This window comes from Lissotriton vulgaris, chromosome 2_1 (assembly GCF_964263255.1).
Source record: "Lissotriton vulgaris chromosome 2_1, aLisVul1.2, whole genome shotgun sequence".
Taxonomy (NCBI): domain Eukaryota; kingdom Metazoa; phylum Chordata; class Amphibia; order Caudata; family Salamandridae; genus Lissotriton; species Lissotriton vulgaris.
The window spans coordinates 1,756,047,449-1,756,063,706 of NC_141687.1; the positions used below are offsets into that span (position 1 = coordinate 1,756,047,449).

Here is a 16,258-nt window from a genome sequence, read left to right on the forward strand (position 1 = left end):
AGTATCCATAAGAAAAGGACTAACAAACTAAATGAAGATTAAAATATTATACCTCGTTCCTGCGTGCAGTTGTTGTTCGGAGCCTGTTCACAGTTTCTCGCACCCTCTCACTCTGTCGAGTTCTAGCAATGGCACGGGTTCGTACAACGTTGTTGCGCAGCCTGCCAGAAACGGGTTCAACCTCTGCCATAAGGGTAGCAACTTCAGCCTCACTTATGTGCTCCTCTTCTACAGAGCAAGAAAAAGACGTTTATGCATAAAAAAAGACTCAGTCATTAAATAGGCTACATTAATGCAGAATGCTTCACAAGAATTAATAAATGTGTTGCTTACCCTGTAAGCATTTGTTCATAGCGTATAGTTCTGCAGATTCAAATGCTCTGCATACCCCTGCCATCTTGTGTTGGGCTAGGTTGTTTACAACTCAGTTTTCTTCAAAGAGGTCTTTCGATTAACGAGGTATAGTAACTGCAACCTTTGCTGCTAATGCACATGAGCACTGGCTCCATTTTTAGAATGTTTTCCACACAGCGCGAGTGTAGAGATGGAGTAGAAAGAACAATAGTTACTTACCTGTAATCTGTGGTTCTCCAGTATTGGTGTCTTTCATAGATTCACATGCCTGAATCATTCCCCGTCGTCGGAGTGGGAGTCCCATGGTACATAAAAAAGCAATAATATGCCATAAATATGTAGTAAATACCAATAAAATTAAACCAGGAAGTAAAGTAGCCAATGCTACAGAAGGAAAAACTTCCACATCTATGACTATCCCAGTCATTTTGTATAGTCCAAACTACAGCCAATCAGGCTCCAGCACCCACCAGAATGTTCTCCCCAGAGGCTCAGGCTCTCAGATTTTCTCGCAAGGAGTGAAGGTAAACCAAAATAGCCTAAAAACCTCTGAGGGGAGGTGGGCGGGTTGCATGTGAATCTATGAAAGACACCAATACTGGAGAACCACAGATTACAGGTAAGTAACTATTGTTCTTCTCCAGTATTAGGGGTGTCTTTCATAGATTCACATGCCTGAATCAGAGTAGCTAGCAGTACATATCCTTGCTAGGCAGACGCCCATGGTTGATAAGTTTGTCAGCATATAAGATATAAGACAGTGTAAACTGAATATACACATATCATTTAAGCATAGGAAAATGCAATCATGTAAGCATGTGTAAAAACATAACATATACAGCGTCTGACAGCAGTAAAGGAGGTGGGAAACAGAGGCTCACCTTATTTGAAAAGATTTCGTAGGACTGCACGACCCACAGAAGTATCAGCTGCGCTGGCTGTCTCCAGACAGTAATGCTTGGTAAATGTATGGCGACTAGCCCAAGTAGCCGCTCTGCAAATCTGCTGAAGAGGAACTCCAGCAAACAAGGCCGTAGACGATGATACTGCTCTTGTGGAATGAGCTCTAGAAGCGGTTTGCAACGGCCGTCCCGCTTGCATATGGCAAAAAGCAATGGCAGAAGAAATCCATCTTGCAATAGTTTGTTTTGAAACTGCCTGCCCCTTATGAATAGCACCGTAGGTGATAAACAGTTGGTCAGAAGAGCGTAAGGCGGACGTCCTCTGTAGATAGAATTTAAGACATCTTTTAACATCCAGTGTATGCAACGCCCTTTCCGCCGGTGTTTGCGGGTTAGGAAAATAGGACTTCAGAATTATAGGTTTGTTAAGGTGAAAGTCCGAAGGTACCTTGGGAATGTACTTCGGATTAGTGCGGAGTATTACAGAGTCACTTATAAATTGCAGGAAAGGATGTTGAACTGTAAATGCCTGAAGATCACTGACCCTTCTGGAGTATGTCAAAGCCAGTAACAGTGCTACCTTCCACGAGAGATATTTGAGGTCGGCCTTGTGGATGGGTTCGAAAGGATGACGCATAAGTTGTGCCAGGACAACATTAAGATGCCACACCGGAGGTGGTCGTCGTACTGGAGGGAACATCCTAAAGAGTCCTTTAAAGAATTGTTGTACAATCCTCGCAGAGTATAAGGAATTAGTACCATCCTGCCGATATCTAGAGATCGCTGCCAGGAAAACTGCGTGAGACAGGCCTGATTTTGCTAAATGTAGGAAGAAAGGTAGAATCTCTTCCGGCGTTACTGAAAACGGGTGAACCCCGTTAGCCTGACACCAGATGCAGAAACGCTTCCATTTTAGACTGTATGTCTTTATGGTTGCCGGTGCCCTTGCCCTGGCCAGTACCTCCTTGCATTCCTCTGGGATGTTTAAGTGGGCGAACTCACGGTACTCAGGCGCCAGGCCGCTAATCTCAAAGATGTTGGATCTGGATGATAGACTTGACCGTTCTGCATGCTGAGTAAGTTCGAGATTGGATCCAACTGAATTGGTTTGCACTCTGACAGCAGAAGAAGTTCTGTAAACCAATACTGGCATGGCCATCTGGGGGCAATCAGGATCAGTCTGCACGGTTCCTTTTTCATTTTCCGCAGAACCCTGGGGACGAGTGGAATCGGCGGAAAAGCGTACGCATAAGTCAGAGATCAGTCTATCGAAAACGCATTCCCCTGAGAGTCCTTGTGGGGATGCCAGCTTGCAAAGAACTGGCATTTGCTGTTGGCCTTTGTCGCAAATAGATCTAGGTCTGGGCGACCCCACAGGCGAAAGATGCGTTCCACTGTCTGCTAATGTAGTTCCCACTCATGAGTGGAGACCTTGGTCCTGCTGAGTGTGTCTGCCAAGACATTCTCTATTCCCGGAACATGCACTGCTTGAAGATTTACATTGTGCTTTAAGGCCCATGCCCACAATTCTTGGGCTTCCTGGGAGAGGAGAAGAGATCGAGTTCCTCCTTGCTTGTTGACGTAGTGCATGCTTGTTGTGTTGTCTGTTCTTATCAACACATTGGAATCCTGAATGACTGCATGAAACGCCTTGAGTGCTAGAAAAATGGCTCTCAGTTCCAGACGGTTTATGTACCATCGTTGTTGTGGAGCAGTCCACCTGCTGCTGATTGTGAGGCCTTGAAGGTGCGCTCCCCAGCTCTCGAGAGACGCATCCGTCGCGATGGTGAGGCTCAGTGACTCTGAAAGAAATGCACACCCCTGCTGGAGAGGTCGTCTTTGTGTCCACCAGCTTAGTGAGTTTTGCATTAGCGGTGTGATCCTGATAATATCCTTGAACGTTCCGGAGACCTGTAACCACTGCCGGGTTAGCTCTTCCTGGAGGGGTCTCATTCTGAGGCGACAGTTCGGCAGCAATGGGATGCAAGATGATACCATCCCCAGAAAGGACCTGTATATCCGAACAGAAACTGACTTTTTTGATAACAGATTCTGCGCCATGTTCTTTATCTTTATTTGTCTCCCTTCCGAGACAAAGGCTCAGAGTTTCTGGGTGTCCAATGTTGCTCCCAAGAAAGCTTGTCTTTGAGAAGGTTTCAACTGGGATTTTTCGAGGTTGATGGAAAGGCCCAGAGATTTGAACAGCTGTAGACACTGTTGTAGATGAGCTTGCACGACTTCGAGAATTGGCCTTTATAAGGCAGTCGTCTAAGTATGGGAAAATTTGGATTCCCTCCAGCCGGAGGTGCGCCGCTACCAGAGCTAGAACTTTGGTAAAAACTCTTGGCGCTGACCGTAGTCCGAAAGGAAGAACTTTGAATTGGTAATCCCTGCCAGCCACCCTGAAGCGCAGGAATTTTCTGTGGCGAGGTAGAAAGGGAATATGGAAATATGCATCTTGCATGGGGAAGATGGTAGTCTGAGTGGGATAACCCATTTGATTCTGTCCAAGAAAGCTTTGACAACCGGGATTGTTGATGGTATCTGCACCAATGGTGTCCTCAAAGCCGATGTGGGCTTCCTTGGCAGCTTCGGTTCCAGTATCATCTTCAGTGCCGGAGCAGAGGGCCCAGCAGGCTCCTAATGGGCCCGAGGTTTATACAGGGACTGTGCGGTCACGGAAGGGAGTGGTGTCAGCTCTTTCTGAGATGGGCCGCAAAAACCGGTATCTCCTTTGTGATAGAATCAAGGTGCGGAATTCAAGACCAAGGGAAGTACTGTAAATTGATAGTGCATAGAACCTACCACGCATAACTACATCTGTAGTGACCGCATGATAGGGATGTGGAAATACACACCCTTCAGGTTGAATTACACCATCTAGTCTCCAAGCCCCAACAAATGCAAACACTTGAGCTCAGGTCAGCATTTTGAACTTTTCCTTCTTAAGGAAGAATTGCTAGTCCTTGAGTTCCAGGATCGAGTGCAACCTGCAGTGTTTCTTGGGCCCCAGGAAGTAACATGCGCAACAACCCTGACCCTTTTTTTCTGCAGGCACTAGTTCCAGAGCTCCTCTCCGCAGTAGTGCTGCCACCTATTGCTGCAGCATGGCATGGTGTTTTGGAGGGGAGGCGGAGGGAGAATAGGAAATAGAGCAAGAAGAAAGGAAGGGTGTAACCTTTTCTACGGTTTTAGGGACTCACTGGTCCGAAGTAATCGCCTTCCAGACCAGTAGAAAACAGGACACTCTTCCTCCCACAGGCTCAGTGTGGGAATGGGGAATCAAGCCAGGTCTGCTTTGTAAGTGGTGCACAGAGGATGAGGAGGGTTGTTGGACAGATCGGCGGCCTTTCCCACTGGCTCTACCACAATACTGCCAGACCAGCAGGTTGGATTGCTGTTGCGGATATTGTTGCCCTTGACAAAATGAGCATGCTCTCTTCAAGCTGCGAAAAAGCTGAAATTGGTGTTAATCTCTCGAGGAGGGGGTGGCAGTTGCCGACCAAGGGAGAAGGTTACTGTTCTTAGACCACTCCAGCACTGACCCGGCCTTACCATCAGGTAGCTTCGACAGCCAGAGAAAAGTAAGAAGTTCAGAATCAGACATGTTTCTGGAGCCAGACATGTTTCTGAATAGAAATAGTAGTGTGTACAGCCTGGGGCCACCGATTCTACTGTGTCCAAACCTGACTTGATATGTCTGGAGGCATTCCAGTTATCATGTAGGACTTCTTGGAAATAAGCCCTATTATCCTCCATTATCTGCTTCATAACCCACAAAGCTTGACTGTTTTGTGTGAGGTGGCAGTTGGCAATGATGGATTTTAGGGATATGAGCATGCTGCTGAAAGGACTTCTTACAGCAGGTTTTCAGACGCTATGATTCCCTGTGAGAAAGAATTGTCAGGAAAGTTCCCCGATTGACCTGTTTAGCAGGTATCTTGCATCACCAGACAAAGGATGGGTAGAGCAAAGGGGTGGGTCACTTGGAGCTGGGCAATAGCATCCGCCACTTGTCTGTAGACCCCTGGGGCCGAAGATGGCTTCACCCATGCAGCCATGATTGGATCCAGAACAGAATCACTGAATGAGAGTAGTGACTGTGTAGTTGGTGGTGATGCCGAAAAGACCTCACTAAGGACATTTGTTTCGACATCCGTGATTGGAAGCTCTAGATGTAATACCTCTGCAACAGTTTATGAAAGGACAAGACCTCAGGAATTGGTGGACCAGTGGGAAACCCCATGGCCAGTTCAGGGGAGGTATCCAGGCTACTCGAGGAGGACACGCAATGGAAGTCTTGCTTTTGATTTTCATCCCTACCAGTAACCCCAAATGGGTAAAGATCCAGGGGATTGGAGTAAGTCCCAAAAAGTACATGGAGTCTGTTCCTGTACTCCTCTTCAATAAGACAATTGGCCTTTCTACAAAATCTACGGAGTAGCTTCAGGTATGGCGCCAATAGCGTTATATCTGACTGCAGACAAAGGCAGAGGTGGAGACAAAACCAGTGGGAGCGGAGCCATCAAAGGGAGCGCTGCTAAACAGCGTATCGCTGGGCAGAAACAGTTAGAAGCTAATTTCGAATCAGAGGGAACGGCACTGAAATGTAGCAGGCCACAGGCATAGAAATCTGGTATCCATATGGAGTCTTGAGGCCTGAACGAGAGCCAAACGGCATAGAGGCCCTCGCCAAGATGGAATTCACTTCATAAAAAATGCTGTCGGATCAGAGCCTGGTGCTGGAAACTCTAGGAAGGCTGATGCCAAAATCAGAAGGACAGGAGGGGATGGGCCAGCGCAGAGGTAGCAGGAGATATTAGACGTCGATCCGGGGCTGGTACCAGTGCAGTAGATGGAGCAGGGCCGCTCAGAGGACGAACTGCCTGAGTCAAGTATACCAAACCCGGCTCAAAGTAGGATGGTTCTATGGGCGATGAGGAGACTTGTCTGTAGAATGCATCTTGTGCTCCCAATCTTTATTTTTCCCTCTACGAGGTCCGGTTAAGAGGCAGTACGCAGGTATCAAGCGGGTGCCAGGCGTTGCGGGCGGTGTGCCATTTTCGCCTCCACCCCCCTCCCGAGACCTATGGGGCGTGGATCTTTTATTTGACAAACTACACAGGTTCCTCTGATTTCGAGGGAAATTCCCATAACTTGTTGGTTTGTTCTCTTTTGTTTTTTCTTGCACCTTCTAGTTTTTACACTAATTTTTAACTTTCATGTCCTCAGGTTAGGGTAGGCCTTAGCGAGCCCATACCGCGGAGGTACACTCCCCATGGTCCTAAAGAAAGCCCAGTAATTTACACATAAAGGGCAGAAACATGTTGACCCCACTTTAAGTGGAAATATCCAAACAATTTATTCGGTAGTTTCCCAACACATCGTTTTAATATGTCAGGTTGACCAATTAATGAAGTTTTTTATGTGGGTTACAACCTTGACACTTAACTTTTTTCACACAACTTTCACAAAAAACCAGCTCCGCAGTATCCTTTCGTGGTAGCACACCGGGGAGGCATTCGGCTTCTCCCGGTGGGCCCAATGATGAAGCATGTCACCAACCAGGGTGGTGAGTGTGGGCTTCCTGAAAAAAATCCAATGAGATTTGTTTCGTTCACCTTTCTCCCTTGCTTGTGCATACACACCTATTGAATTACACTCTTCTGTTTGAAATGCATTTTCCTGGGGGACTGAGAGTGTTTTCTTCCCTCCCTCTCCCGTTGTTAAAACCTATTTTTTCCTCCCAGCAGAGGAAGGTGGGGACTTGAAGCGAGCATCGCATCTTCTTTGGTCATCTCCTGCCCTGGCCATAAAGAGCTTTGCTTCCCTCTTTGTAATAGCCTTAGGGTGCAGACTGCGACAGGAAGCACAAGCCCGAGAGTCATGGTATGATACCAGGCACCAGAGACCAATAGTGTTGGGGTATGTAATGGTTCTTTATAAACGCTACATGGTTAAAACCCTGATTTTTTCAGGGGAGACATAGGTACTGCACACAATTGTTTGGATTTGAGGAAAGAAATCTTTTCAGAGAGAATGAGCTATGTTGTGGAAGCTATACGGCTTTGGGGACATTGCCTAACACTACCATCACTGTTGAAAGCCAGCGACCCTTACCGAAGAGGTGATAACTTTGAAGTTTTGGGATCATGTCTGACACCTGGGATTGCTCTACGGGTGAGGAATTTGCAGGTAGAAGTATCCTTCTGAAATTGTTTTTATCCGTGTTGCAATACATTTGATCCACTGGGAGCCTCTCAAGTGAAACTACACCTAATCTACTTAGGAACGATTTCTTTTTAAACAAGCACTGACAAAGCTAATAGGTTTCCCCTTTGGGAACATATTGGGCTTGCCAATGGTTTTTAGCCAGGCTGTACAGCCAGAAAACGTACATTGTAAATGTAAATGTACATGTATTTATATAGCGCTAATCACCGACCCGGTATCTAAGCGCTTGCTTAGGGAACCCGTCCTGGTATTCCCCTGTGAGATAAGCCTGCAGGGTATCCACAAGGTGAAAGCCAGGCATCCCACCGCGAGGGGCCGTTGTGGAGATTAAGCAAGCTATTGCCCAGAGTCGCAGAGTGTGAACCCGTGAATCGAGTAGGCACCGGAGCGAGAATTGTCGAGTCCGTGGACAATTTGGACTCAAAGCTCCCGCCGAGCTGGGAATTGAACCCTGGTCCCGGGCTGACCTCTGCTTCCAGGTCTGCCTCCTCTAACCCGTGAGCCACATGACTGCTAAGGCAATTCCCCCTCCTGTGCTGGAAATTGAAATAGTCCATGGATCATGACTAGCTCAGCTCGTCATGAGCACACGACCAGTGTATTGCATGACGAGCTAAGCTCGTCATGAGCAGCGAAGGGGTTAAAAAAAAAAAAAAAGACCTACAATACAGCTGCAGCGAAATTTTGTAGTCACACGCATGTGTGCCTACAAAAGGGTTTTTTTATTTTTTTATTTACAGATTTGGATCGGTGAAAATAAAAAAATAAAAATAACTCGCACAAACTGTTTTTGGAAGCGACAGCGGTGAGCACACCAAGGAACAGGATTGGGTAGGGTAAACACCACAGAGGGCCATGATGGGGGCAAGCAAGACCAAGGTGGGATGGAGGGGAAGCAACATGGAGGGCTCAGGTGGGTAGAAGCAATGCCAAGGAGGGATTGAAGCAATGCCAAGGAGGGATTGAAGCAATGGAGAGGGCAGGGTTTGGAAGAAGAAGCAATGGACGAGAGAGAGAAGTCAAGTGTGGGGGAAGCAGGGGTGGAGAGGGGAAGCAACAGTTGAGATAGGAGGGCACAGAGGGTAGAGCAATGAATGGAGTGGGGAGAAGAATTAAGACAGGAGGGAGAGCACGGGGAAAGTAATATTGAGGGCAGTGGTGGGAAGGAGAAGCACACAAAAGGTCTTGCAACCAATAGCACATGTGCGGTCTAGCAGGCTCAACATAAAAATTACTATTTTGAAAGATAAAAATTTAGTAAAAATGAATGCTAAATGCTTTTTCCAGAAGATATGCAGATTAAAAGGTAGTTGAAAAGAGAAAATCCTGCCAAAAAATTTTTAAAAAACTATCAGGCAGAAACCAACACCCAGAACCGATGATGGGAGAAGAAAACCCATTTTGCAACTTCATGAAGTGCAAATGCGCATTTCCAGAATTAATTGCTGGTACAGTTCAGAGCGAAGAAATATTGACAATGTGCACTCTAGGCACAGTTACCTACTTTATTAAAAGGAACAAATTAGTTACTTACCTGTAACTGTAGTTCTCCAGTACTGAAATACTTCATGACTCACATGCTTGAATCCTTCCCTGTCATTGAGATGGTAGTTCCCCGGTACCTTAGTAAAGTAGTACAATGATAGGTATTGACTAGAAAGGACCTTGGACTTAGTTTAGCAACCTATTATAGTAATTATTTTTATAAAAGAGACCAAAGTTATGTATTAACCAATCAGAAAGGCACACCCTATAGAACACTTCTGGGAGAAGCTGCAGTACCTCAGATTTTAGAGTGCAAGAGCCAAACATAACAATACTGAGATAGAAAGGTGAGCTTTCCAGGGGAGGATGGCGGGTCGCATATGAATCTATGAAAGACTTCAATATTGGAGAACTACAGCTAAAAGTAAGTAAATAATTTCTTACTCCAGTACTGGAACTTTCATAGGTTCCCATGATTGAATCTGATTGAACAGAGGTTGAAGAGCACATTTTCGAAGATGCTGGATCATGCAATCGAAAAGACATTCCCCCATGACCCCGTTTGGGAATGCCACCTTGCATAAAACCGGCATTTGCGGTTCTAGGGGTTGCAAAGAGATCCAGATCTGGCTTGCCCCAGCAGAAAAAGATGTTGTCTAGGATCTGCTAGTGTAGCTCCCACTCGTGGCATGATGTTGTGAGCCTGCTGAGAGTGTCTGCTATAGTGTTCAGTTTCCCAGGAACATATTCCACTTGAATACATACCTTGTGCGCGATGGACCATTCCCATAGTTTCTGTGCTTCTTGTGGGAGCATGCAGGATCTTGTGCCTCCCTGCTTGGTGATGCAGTGCATAGTCGTCATGTTGTCAGTCTGCCGAACTTTGGATTCTTGGGAGAAATCCTTGCAAGGAAAGAGGCACTGCGTTTCGTTCCAGTAAATTTATGTGCAATTGGCATTGAGCTTGGTTCTAATTGCCTTTTACTTGGAGATCTTGGAGGTAAGCTCCCCATTACTCCAGGGAAGCAGCAGTGGTGATAACTAGAGGGGTTGCCACTCGTTGAAAGGAGAGGCCGGGTGTCAAATGTGGCTGCTTTGTCGACCACCCTAAGGCCTTCAGCATGCATGGAGTAATCCTGATTAGGTCGTTGAAGAATCCTGTAAGTTGCATCCACAGTTTGTCCAATTCTTGACGAGGACGCATTTTTAGGCGGCAGAATGGGGTGAGCGGAATGCATGAAGACATCATCCCAAGAAGGGATTTGTAGTGAACAGAAATACTTTAAATCTTGGACGGAGATAGTCCGCATGGTAAGTCATTGTTGTCATTCCTCTGGGGTGCACTTTTGAGGATACTGTGTTTAACTTGACTCTCAGAAATGTCATAGTCTGAGATGGTGTTGGTATTGGATTTTTGCAGACGGAGAGTAGGACCTAGCTGTTGGAAGAGAGCTGTGCAGGTTCGGGATGATCGCACCGATTCTTTGGAAGACCCTTTGACCCGCCAGTAAGCAAATATGGAGAGACTTGATGGGGGTGTGGTCTGAGAAACGCTGCAACAGGTGCAAGGCACTTTGTAAAAATATGGGGTGCTGACTTGAGATCAAAAGTGAACATATTAAACTGGTGGTGGCTTCTGGCTACCAAGACGATTGGTATCTTTACCAGAAAGTGATGCTTTTCCTTTACTGGGTCTGACATAGAAGGACTGAGGTTGCTGCCTTTGCTGGTATTGGCGACAGTAAAATTGTGCATTAGAGGAGCAAGATGAGTAACGGTACTGTTGATATCCACTTCTAAATGAAAGTTGTCCTCTTCCTCGAGAGCCACGAAAAGGCACTTTCCAGAATAGTAAGGTCCAGAAGACTTGGCAGTATCTGCATCTGCCTTGATAGCCTGAAGGGCCAGCTCTATTTCCGAAAAAGGGCCTCGTATGGCGGATCCAAGATCTTGTTCTGGACCTCAGGACAGAAGGAGGTGACCTTGAGCCAACCTTGTTGTCTGAAAACGGCTGTACCTGCTAACTGCCTGAACCCTGCCTGAACTCTGTGATAGCAAAGTCCATGGCAGAATCAATGATTTCACTAGATGTGCATTCACCTTCATGTGGAATTTTCTTGGCCTCCTCCAGGACGTCCTCAGGAAGCTGGCTGGTGTAAGGAGCAATATCGGACCATATTTGACAGTCATACCTTCCTAAAATTGCAAATGAGCTGGCCGCCCTTACTGTTAGTGCAGAAATGGCAGAAAAACTCTTGCAATTGGGAGTCTAGGCATATGCCATTCTTATCCAGAAGTTCTGAAAGTGGAGCAGAGGGATTGTTAGAGCGGAATAGAGATTCTTCCATGACCACAGAGTCAGGCTTAGGGTGTCTTGTGAGACATGCCCTTAGTTGGGACTCACGTGTTTGAGGACAAGACTGACTCCACTCTTAAACATTTCAAAGAAAACAGGGCACAGCTCACTCTGGGCCTTTTTGCCCCACAAACCACACATTTTTTTCGTTTCTTGCACTGCTTTGGAAGAGGCATCCCTTACCGCCAGCCTGTCCAGCCCCACAGGTACCCAGTAGATTAGCAGGAGAGGCTGAGGTACCCACCACCCTTGCAGCCAAATTCAGCATGTAGACCAGTTCACCGCTCCCCCAACCCAGCAGCCCGCCCCACCTGGCAAACCCTGGTAGTATACCACTGGAGTCAAGCAAGCCCGGCTGAAGACGGCTGTAATCCCAGAAACCGGTCCTGGGAAGCTTGATTCCGGTCCAGGGAAGACATGGCTTGGCAGTTCGGGCTGGACTGTTTCCATGAGGCACATGGTCAGACTGATTTGCATATGGCCATGTCTGAACTGGGGTGGCGGAGTGAGCTAAAGAACGGTGATGGATTAAACCCATATCAGTTGACTGGGGGTGAGTGTTTGTATTGTCAACGCTCTGTCCATCACCACCTTTGGTTTTTCTCAGTATACCCTTGCGAGGCCATAGCCACCCAGATGGAGGCAGAATGCAACGATTACATCTGGGTTTGCCAGGAATCACATGAGACATGTGGGTCCTGCAAAGACTATACTTTATTCTTCATTTCTGGATCTTGAGCATTTGCCCTCCAATCAGGATGCCCCTCCCTCCAGGAGGCTCTGCTGTCACCCGCAGCAGGGCTGCATTCTGCACCCAGGCCATCACAATTTCATGCTTGAATATTGAGCGGCAACAGCTGAACACCTAACATCCTCTGGAGGTGGCTGCTGTCATTTTGACTGCTAGGCGTCCCTCGACAAAAGTGTATATGTCAGTCATTCCAAAAAGTTTGAGGTTTGGTGCGGCACAAGCCAGACTGATCCCATCCGGGCAAAACTCTCTAACATCCTGTTATTTGTAGGAAGCTGGCTCTCTGCACAGTGCACCTCATTGTATTACACTGTATAGAGTCCAGGTATCCTTTGCTAGTGGACAGAGGCTGGCTCAAGTAATCCCAAGGTGCTCTATTTGTGGTAGTAGACTAACAGCCTTAGGCTTATCAGAGGGGAGTGTTCGGTATCTGTTGCACAAACTGAGCCAATAAATTAGATACCCACTCAATAAGGAAGTTCGACACCAATTTGGAAAAATCACATTTTTATAATTATTTTGACACTGAGATCTACGAGATTAGGTAAGTAATTTTAGAGTTAGCTATATTTATTAAGTGTTTCGAAAATCAGTCCAATTTGAGGCATGAGCCTCAAACGCGGTAATATTTTCCTATGTGAGAAACAAACTGCAAAAGGCACTTGCAAATTACTTATAGGACTATACTTCAGGACTTAAGGTAAGTAGGGGCCAAGGTCCTTAGAACCACCAGCAGGTTTGGGTTCCATGTCATGGGGTGTCCGTGGTGAAGAGGTGCTGGTCGCAAGGGTAGCCTCAAACGCTACTGCTGAAGTCTATAGAGAAACCTGTAAGCAGAAAAATGCTGGAAGTGGGGACTTGGGGACTGCCAGGACCCAAACAGGGGCTTGGTTCTTGAGGTACTCTGGTGCTAGGGCGCAGAGGTGTTTTGCCCAGCAGGTCGCTTGAGTTGGAGGCTCACACTTTAGGACCGACCTGACGATGAGAACAAAACAGATTAGCAAGGCCACTCTTGGTGCTGGCCTCAGTGATGCGGATGTCCCTTGTCGGTAGATCAGTCTTGGCGGGGTTGGGGTCCAGTACTCTGGGTATTGGTGCAGCCCAGCTCCTTGGAGTCCTGGCATCTCCAAACTTGGTGGGGAGATAAACCCGACCTCCTCCTGGGAAGCTGTTTCTTCAGTGGACCCTGTGGTCAGCAGATCGGTGACCCGGAGGTTGCGGTCGGTGCCTGCAGGCTGCATGGAAGTGGCTCCTTCACTTCAGGGGAGATGCTGCAGTGTTGGCGAAGTGCTGGCATTCCTCCAAGACTTTTGGAGGATGCACAGCTGCTGGACTAGTCAGGTCTTTGCAACTGTCGAGATAGAATGCAGGCAGGGTTTGACGCAAAGTCAACAGCTAGACATCTGTTCTTGAGTACTTCGGCTCTTCCTGGTCCTTCTTGGGTCAGGTGGTCCTGGTGTCTAGGGGCCACCTAAATACTGTATTTAGGGTAGTTAAGGGATGTTAAGGGTAGTAGCCGCCCCCTATATGATCACTTCCTGTGTGGAGTAGACATAACACTGTTCCAGGGTTCCTAATTCCACCAAAAACAAGAGGGGGGAATCCTTATTTTGTTGAGCATGTCATGTAACCCACCATAGGGGTTTGACTAGCCTGGTGGTGCAACATAGCTAATTTTCCACCTATCCTGGTGTCAAATGGGCCGCAGGGCAGGGGGTGCCATTTCCCAGGTCTGGGGGAAGCCAGGGTCACATATCAAAGGCGCATACTCTTCTCTTGCAGCACGGAGACAACCCTTCTGGGGCGATTCCAGCACTTTATAAATCTCATACAAATACAAGGGGCTTTGAAGCCCCTGACCTTAATATGCTAAAACACTAGCCATCCTGCTGATGGAGGAATAAACATATTCCTTCAGCTCAGACATGGTTTCTGGCCCCAGAGAGCATGAGCTCTCACCTGCAGAAGGTCAGAAACAAGTCTGTGGTTGCAGGCTGGACGAGATCAGTCAGCCAGCACACTAGATATTGGTAGGTTTTTCAGGGGGCAACTATAAGGTGTTCTATAGATGCACTTCATAACAAATCTTCTATCAGCATCAGTACAGATTTATTAAGACAAGGAGTTTGATACCAAACACCATATGTTTCAGTGAAGCCATCATGTAGCTGGGGAACTCGCAATGACCACAGGTCAGTCCAAGTCTTTAACCCCTTGGGCGCAGTCACGATTCTGCGTCTGTGCGGCGCTTTTAATAAGTGGGCGGGTTCATGACGGCCCCCTGCCGTCATCAGCACACGCCCACCGCAGTGCATGACGGACGGGCCGTCATCAGCATAGAAGGGGTTAAGATGGCTTCCCTGTTCACTTGTACCATCTAGTAATTGAACTAGATAGCAAAGCATGAGCAGATATGCTCTCGCATGTAATATAATTAGGACTCCCAGGTTTATGGTATTTATTTTTTCAACATTTCCATCTGTATTTATACATATTAATTTTTTGGCAGTCTTACAGCTATTTATCCATATTTATTTTGTGTTCTGAGAATAAATGGAGTCATAAAATAGTATATATCCACATTTAATTAACTGAAAAAAATGCAACCATACTTTGATGCATTTCGTGTTTTAGCAAATTAATCATCCAAATATATTGAAATATTATGCTCATTGGTAAATATCACTATTATAGTACAAATATATGCAGGTATTTAAGGAAATCACAACTTTTTATATATATATACATATTTTTAATATATTCATGCTCAGCTGTTGTCTTGGAAATTACGAAAGACAGCATGGAGAGTCACCCACCCACAAAAAGCACACTTTTCGGTATTTTTCAGCTTTTAAAAATAATTAGACAGGGAACAAATTCTTTGCTAAATTTATGTATCTGTAAAAATGGAAAACTGTAATCCTAATATAATACACCCTGCCTTAGGACTACAAGTCCTGCTGTAGGGGTGACTTACATATATTACCTGCAGTGACTTTGGCATGGCACATAGGGAGTGCGCCGTGTAATGTTTTCACTTGTGGTTTGCACCATGACACACAGTTTGCAATGGAAGGCTGCATGCAATTTATATGGGGGCCCCTTAGGGTGGCACACTACATGCTGCAGCCCTTAGGGACACTCTTTGGTACCCATGCTTTGGCACCTGGGGTACCCTTTACCAGGGACTTACAGGTGTGCCAACTGTGTGACATGTAGACCATTTCACCTTCTTTTTAGGGAAAGAGCACTGGCACTTAGGTCTGGTTAGCAGGGACCCAATGAACATTAGTCGAAAAACATCGGTACCAGTGGCAAAAAGTGGGGTGACAATGACAAGAAGGGGCAGTTTCCTACATTTGTTTGATCTCTTGCTTGGTAAGGGCTTGCTTTGGGCACGGTTACAGGTTATCTTTTAGCCCTTTAGCTCTTTTTATAGTTGCCTGATCAACCCTCATTGTTTAAGTCACCTGTTGTGATGGGGTCTTTGAAGGACTATAACATATGTCCCTCCTACCCACCACCCCCCTTCTCCTTTTGCGATGCCCCAGTGGGACCTCAATCTCGTCCCTATCTGATGTGCATTCTATTCAAGTAGCTCCACAGCTGTTCCTTACAGTTCATTACCTCAGCACAGTGCGAGTGTGTTTCAGGTACTGTGGGTTAATCCTCCATACACAATCTTCTTCCCAGACAACTTGTTTCTACGGAATACAGCATCCTTTCTGCCAAAATTATGACCCCATTAGACACTGACCACATTATCACCCGGCTGGCATTCTATGCTCCAACTCACCCCTCTAAGGAGGAGGAGTGTTCACTGCGCTTGGACCACAAGAGAACTCTAAGATTCTACACATATCATACCAAAAAATTCTGGGTAGACGATCAGCTCTTTGTGAAGTTCACTGGATTGAAAAAAGACTGTGCAGAAGAATACCATCTCACACTGGATTGTACTCTGCTTTAAGATATGCTATGCCTTGGTGAAGCAGCAGCCTCCACACAATGGACTCATTCTACCATGGTCTAAGTTGCTACCAATGCTTTGGCACGCGGAGTCCCCATTCTACACATTTGCCAGGCAACTACGTGGGCATAATTGTCATAACATTTAGGTTCAACAAGAACAGCATTTTGCCCAGTAGTTTATTGCAGGACTTACTTGTTTCAGTG

At 46.4% G+C, this 16,258-nt stretch overlaps 1 protein-coding gene across 2 annotated transcripts in view; it reads right to left on the reverse strand.

Annotated features, from left to right (window-relative positions):
- The window catches only part of PHRF1 (PHD and ring finger domains 1), a 557,508-nt gene that overhangs the window by 321,367 nt on the left and 219,883 nt on the right, over positions 1-16,258 (reverse strand). For both annotated transcript variants that reach the window (XM_086957804.1, XM_086957803.1), the window contains exon 8: positions 53-228. In XM_086957804.1, the coding sequence (XP_086813930.1) occupies positions 53-228 (176 nt within the window). The remainder of the gene's footprint in view (positions 1-52; positions 229-16,258) is intronic.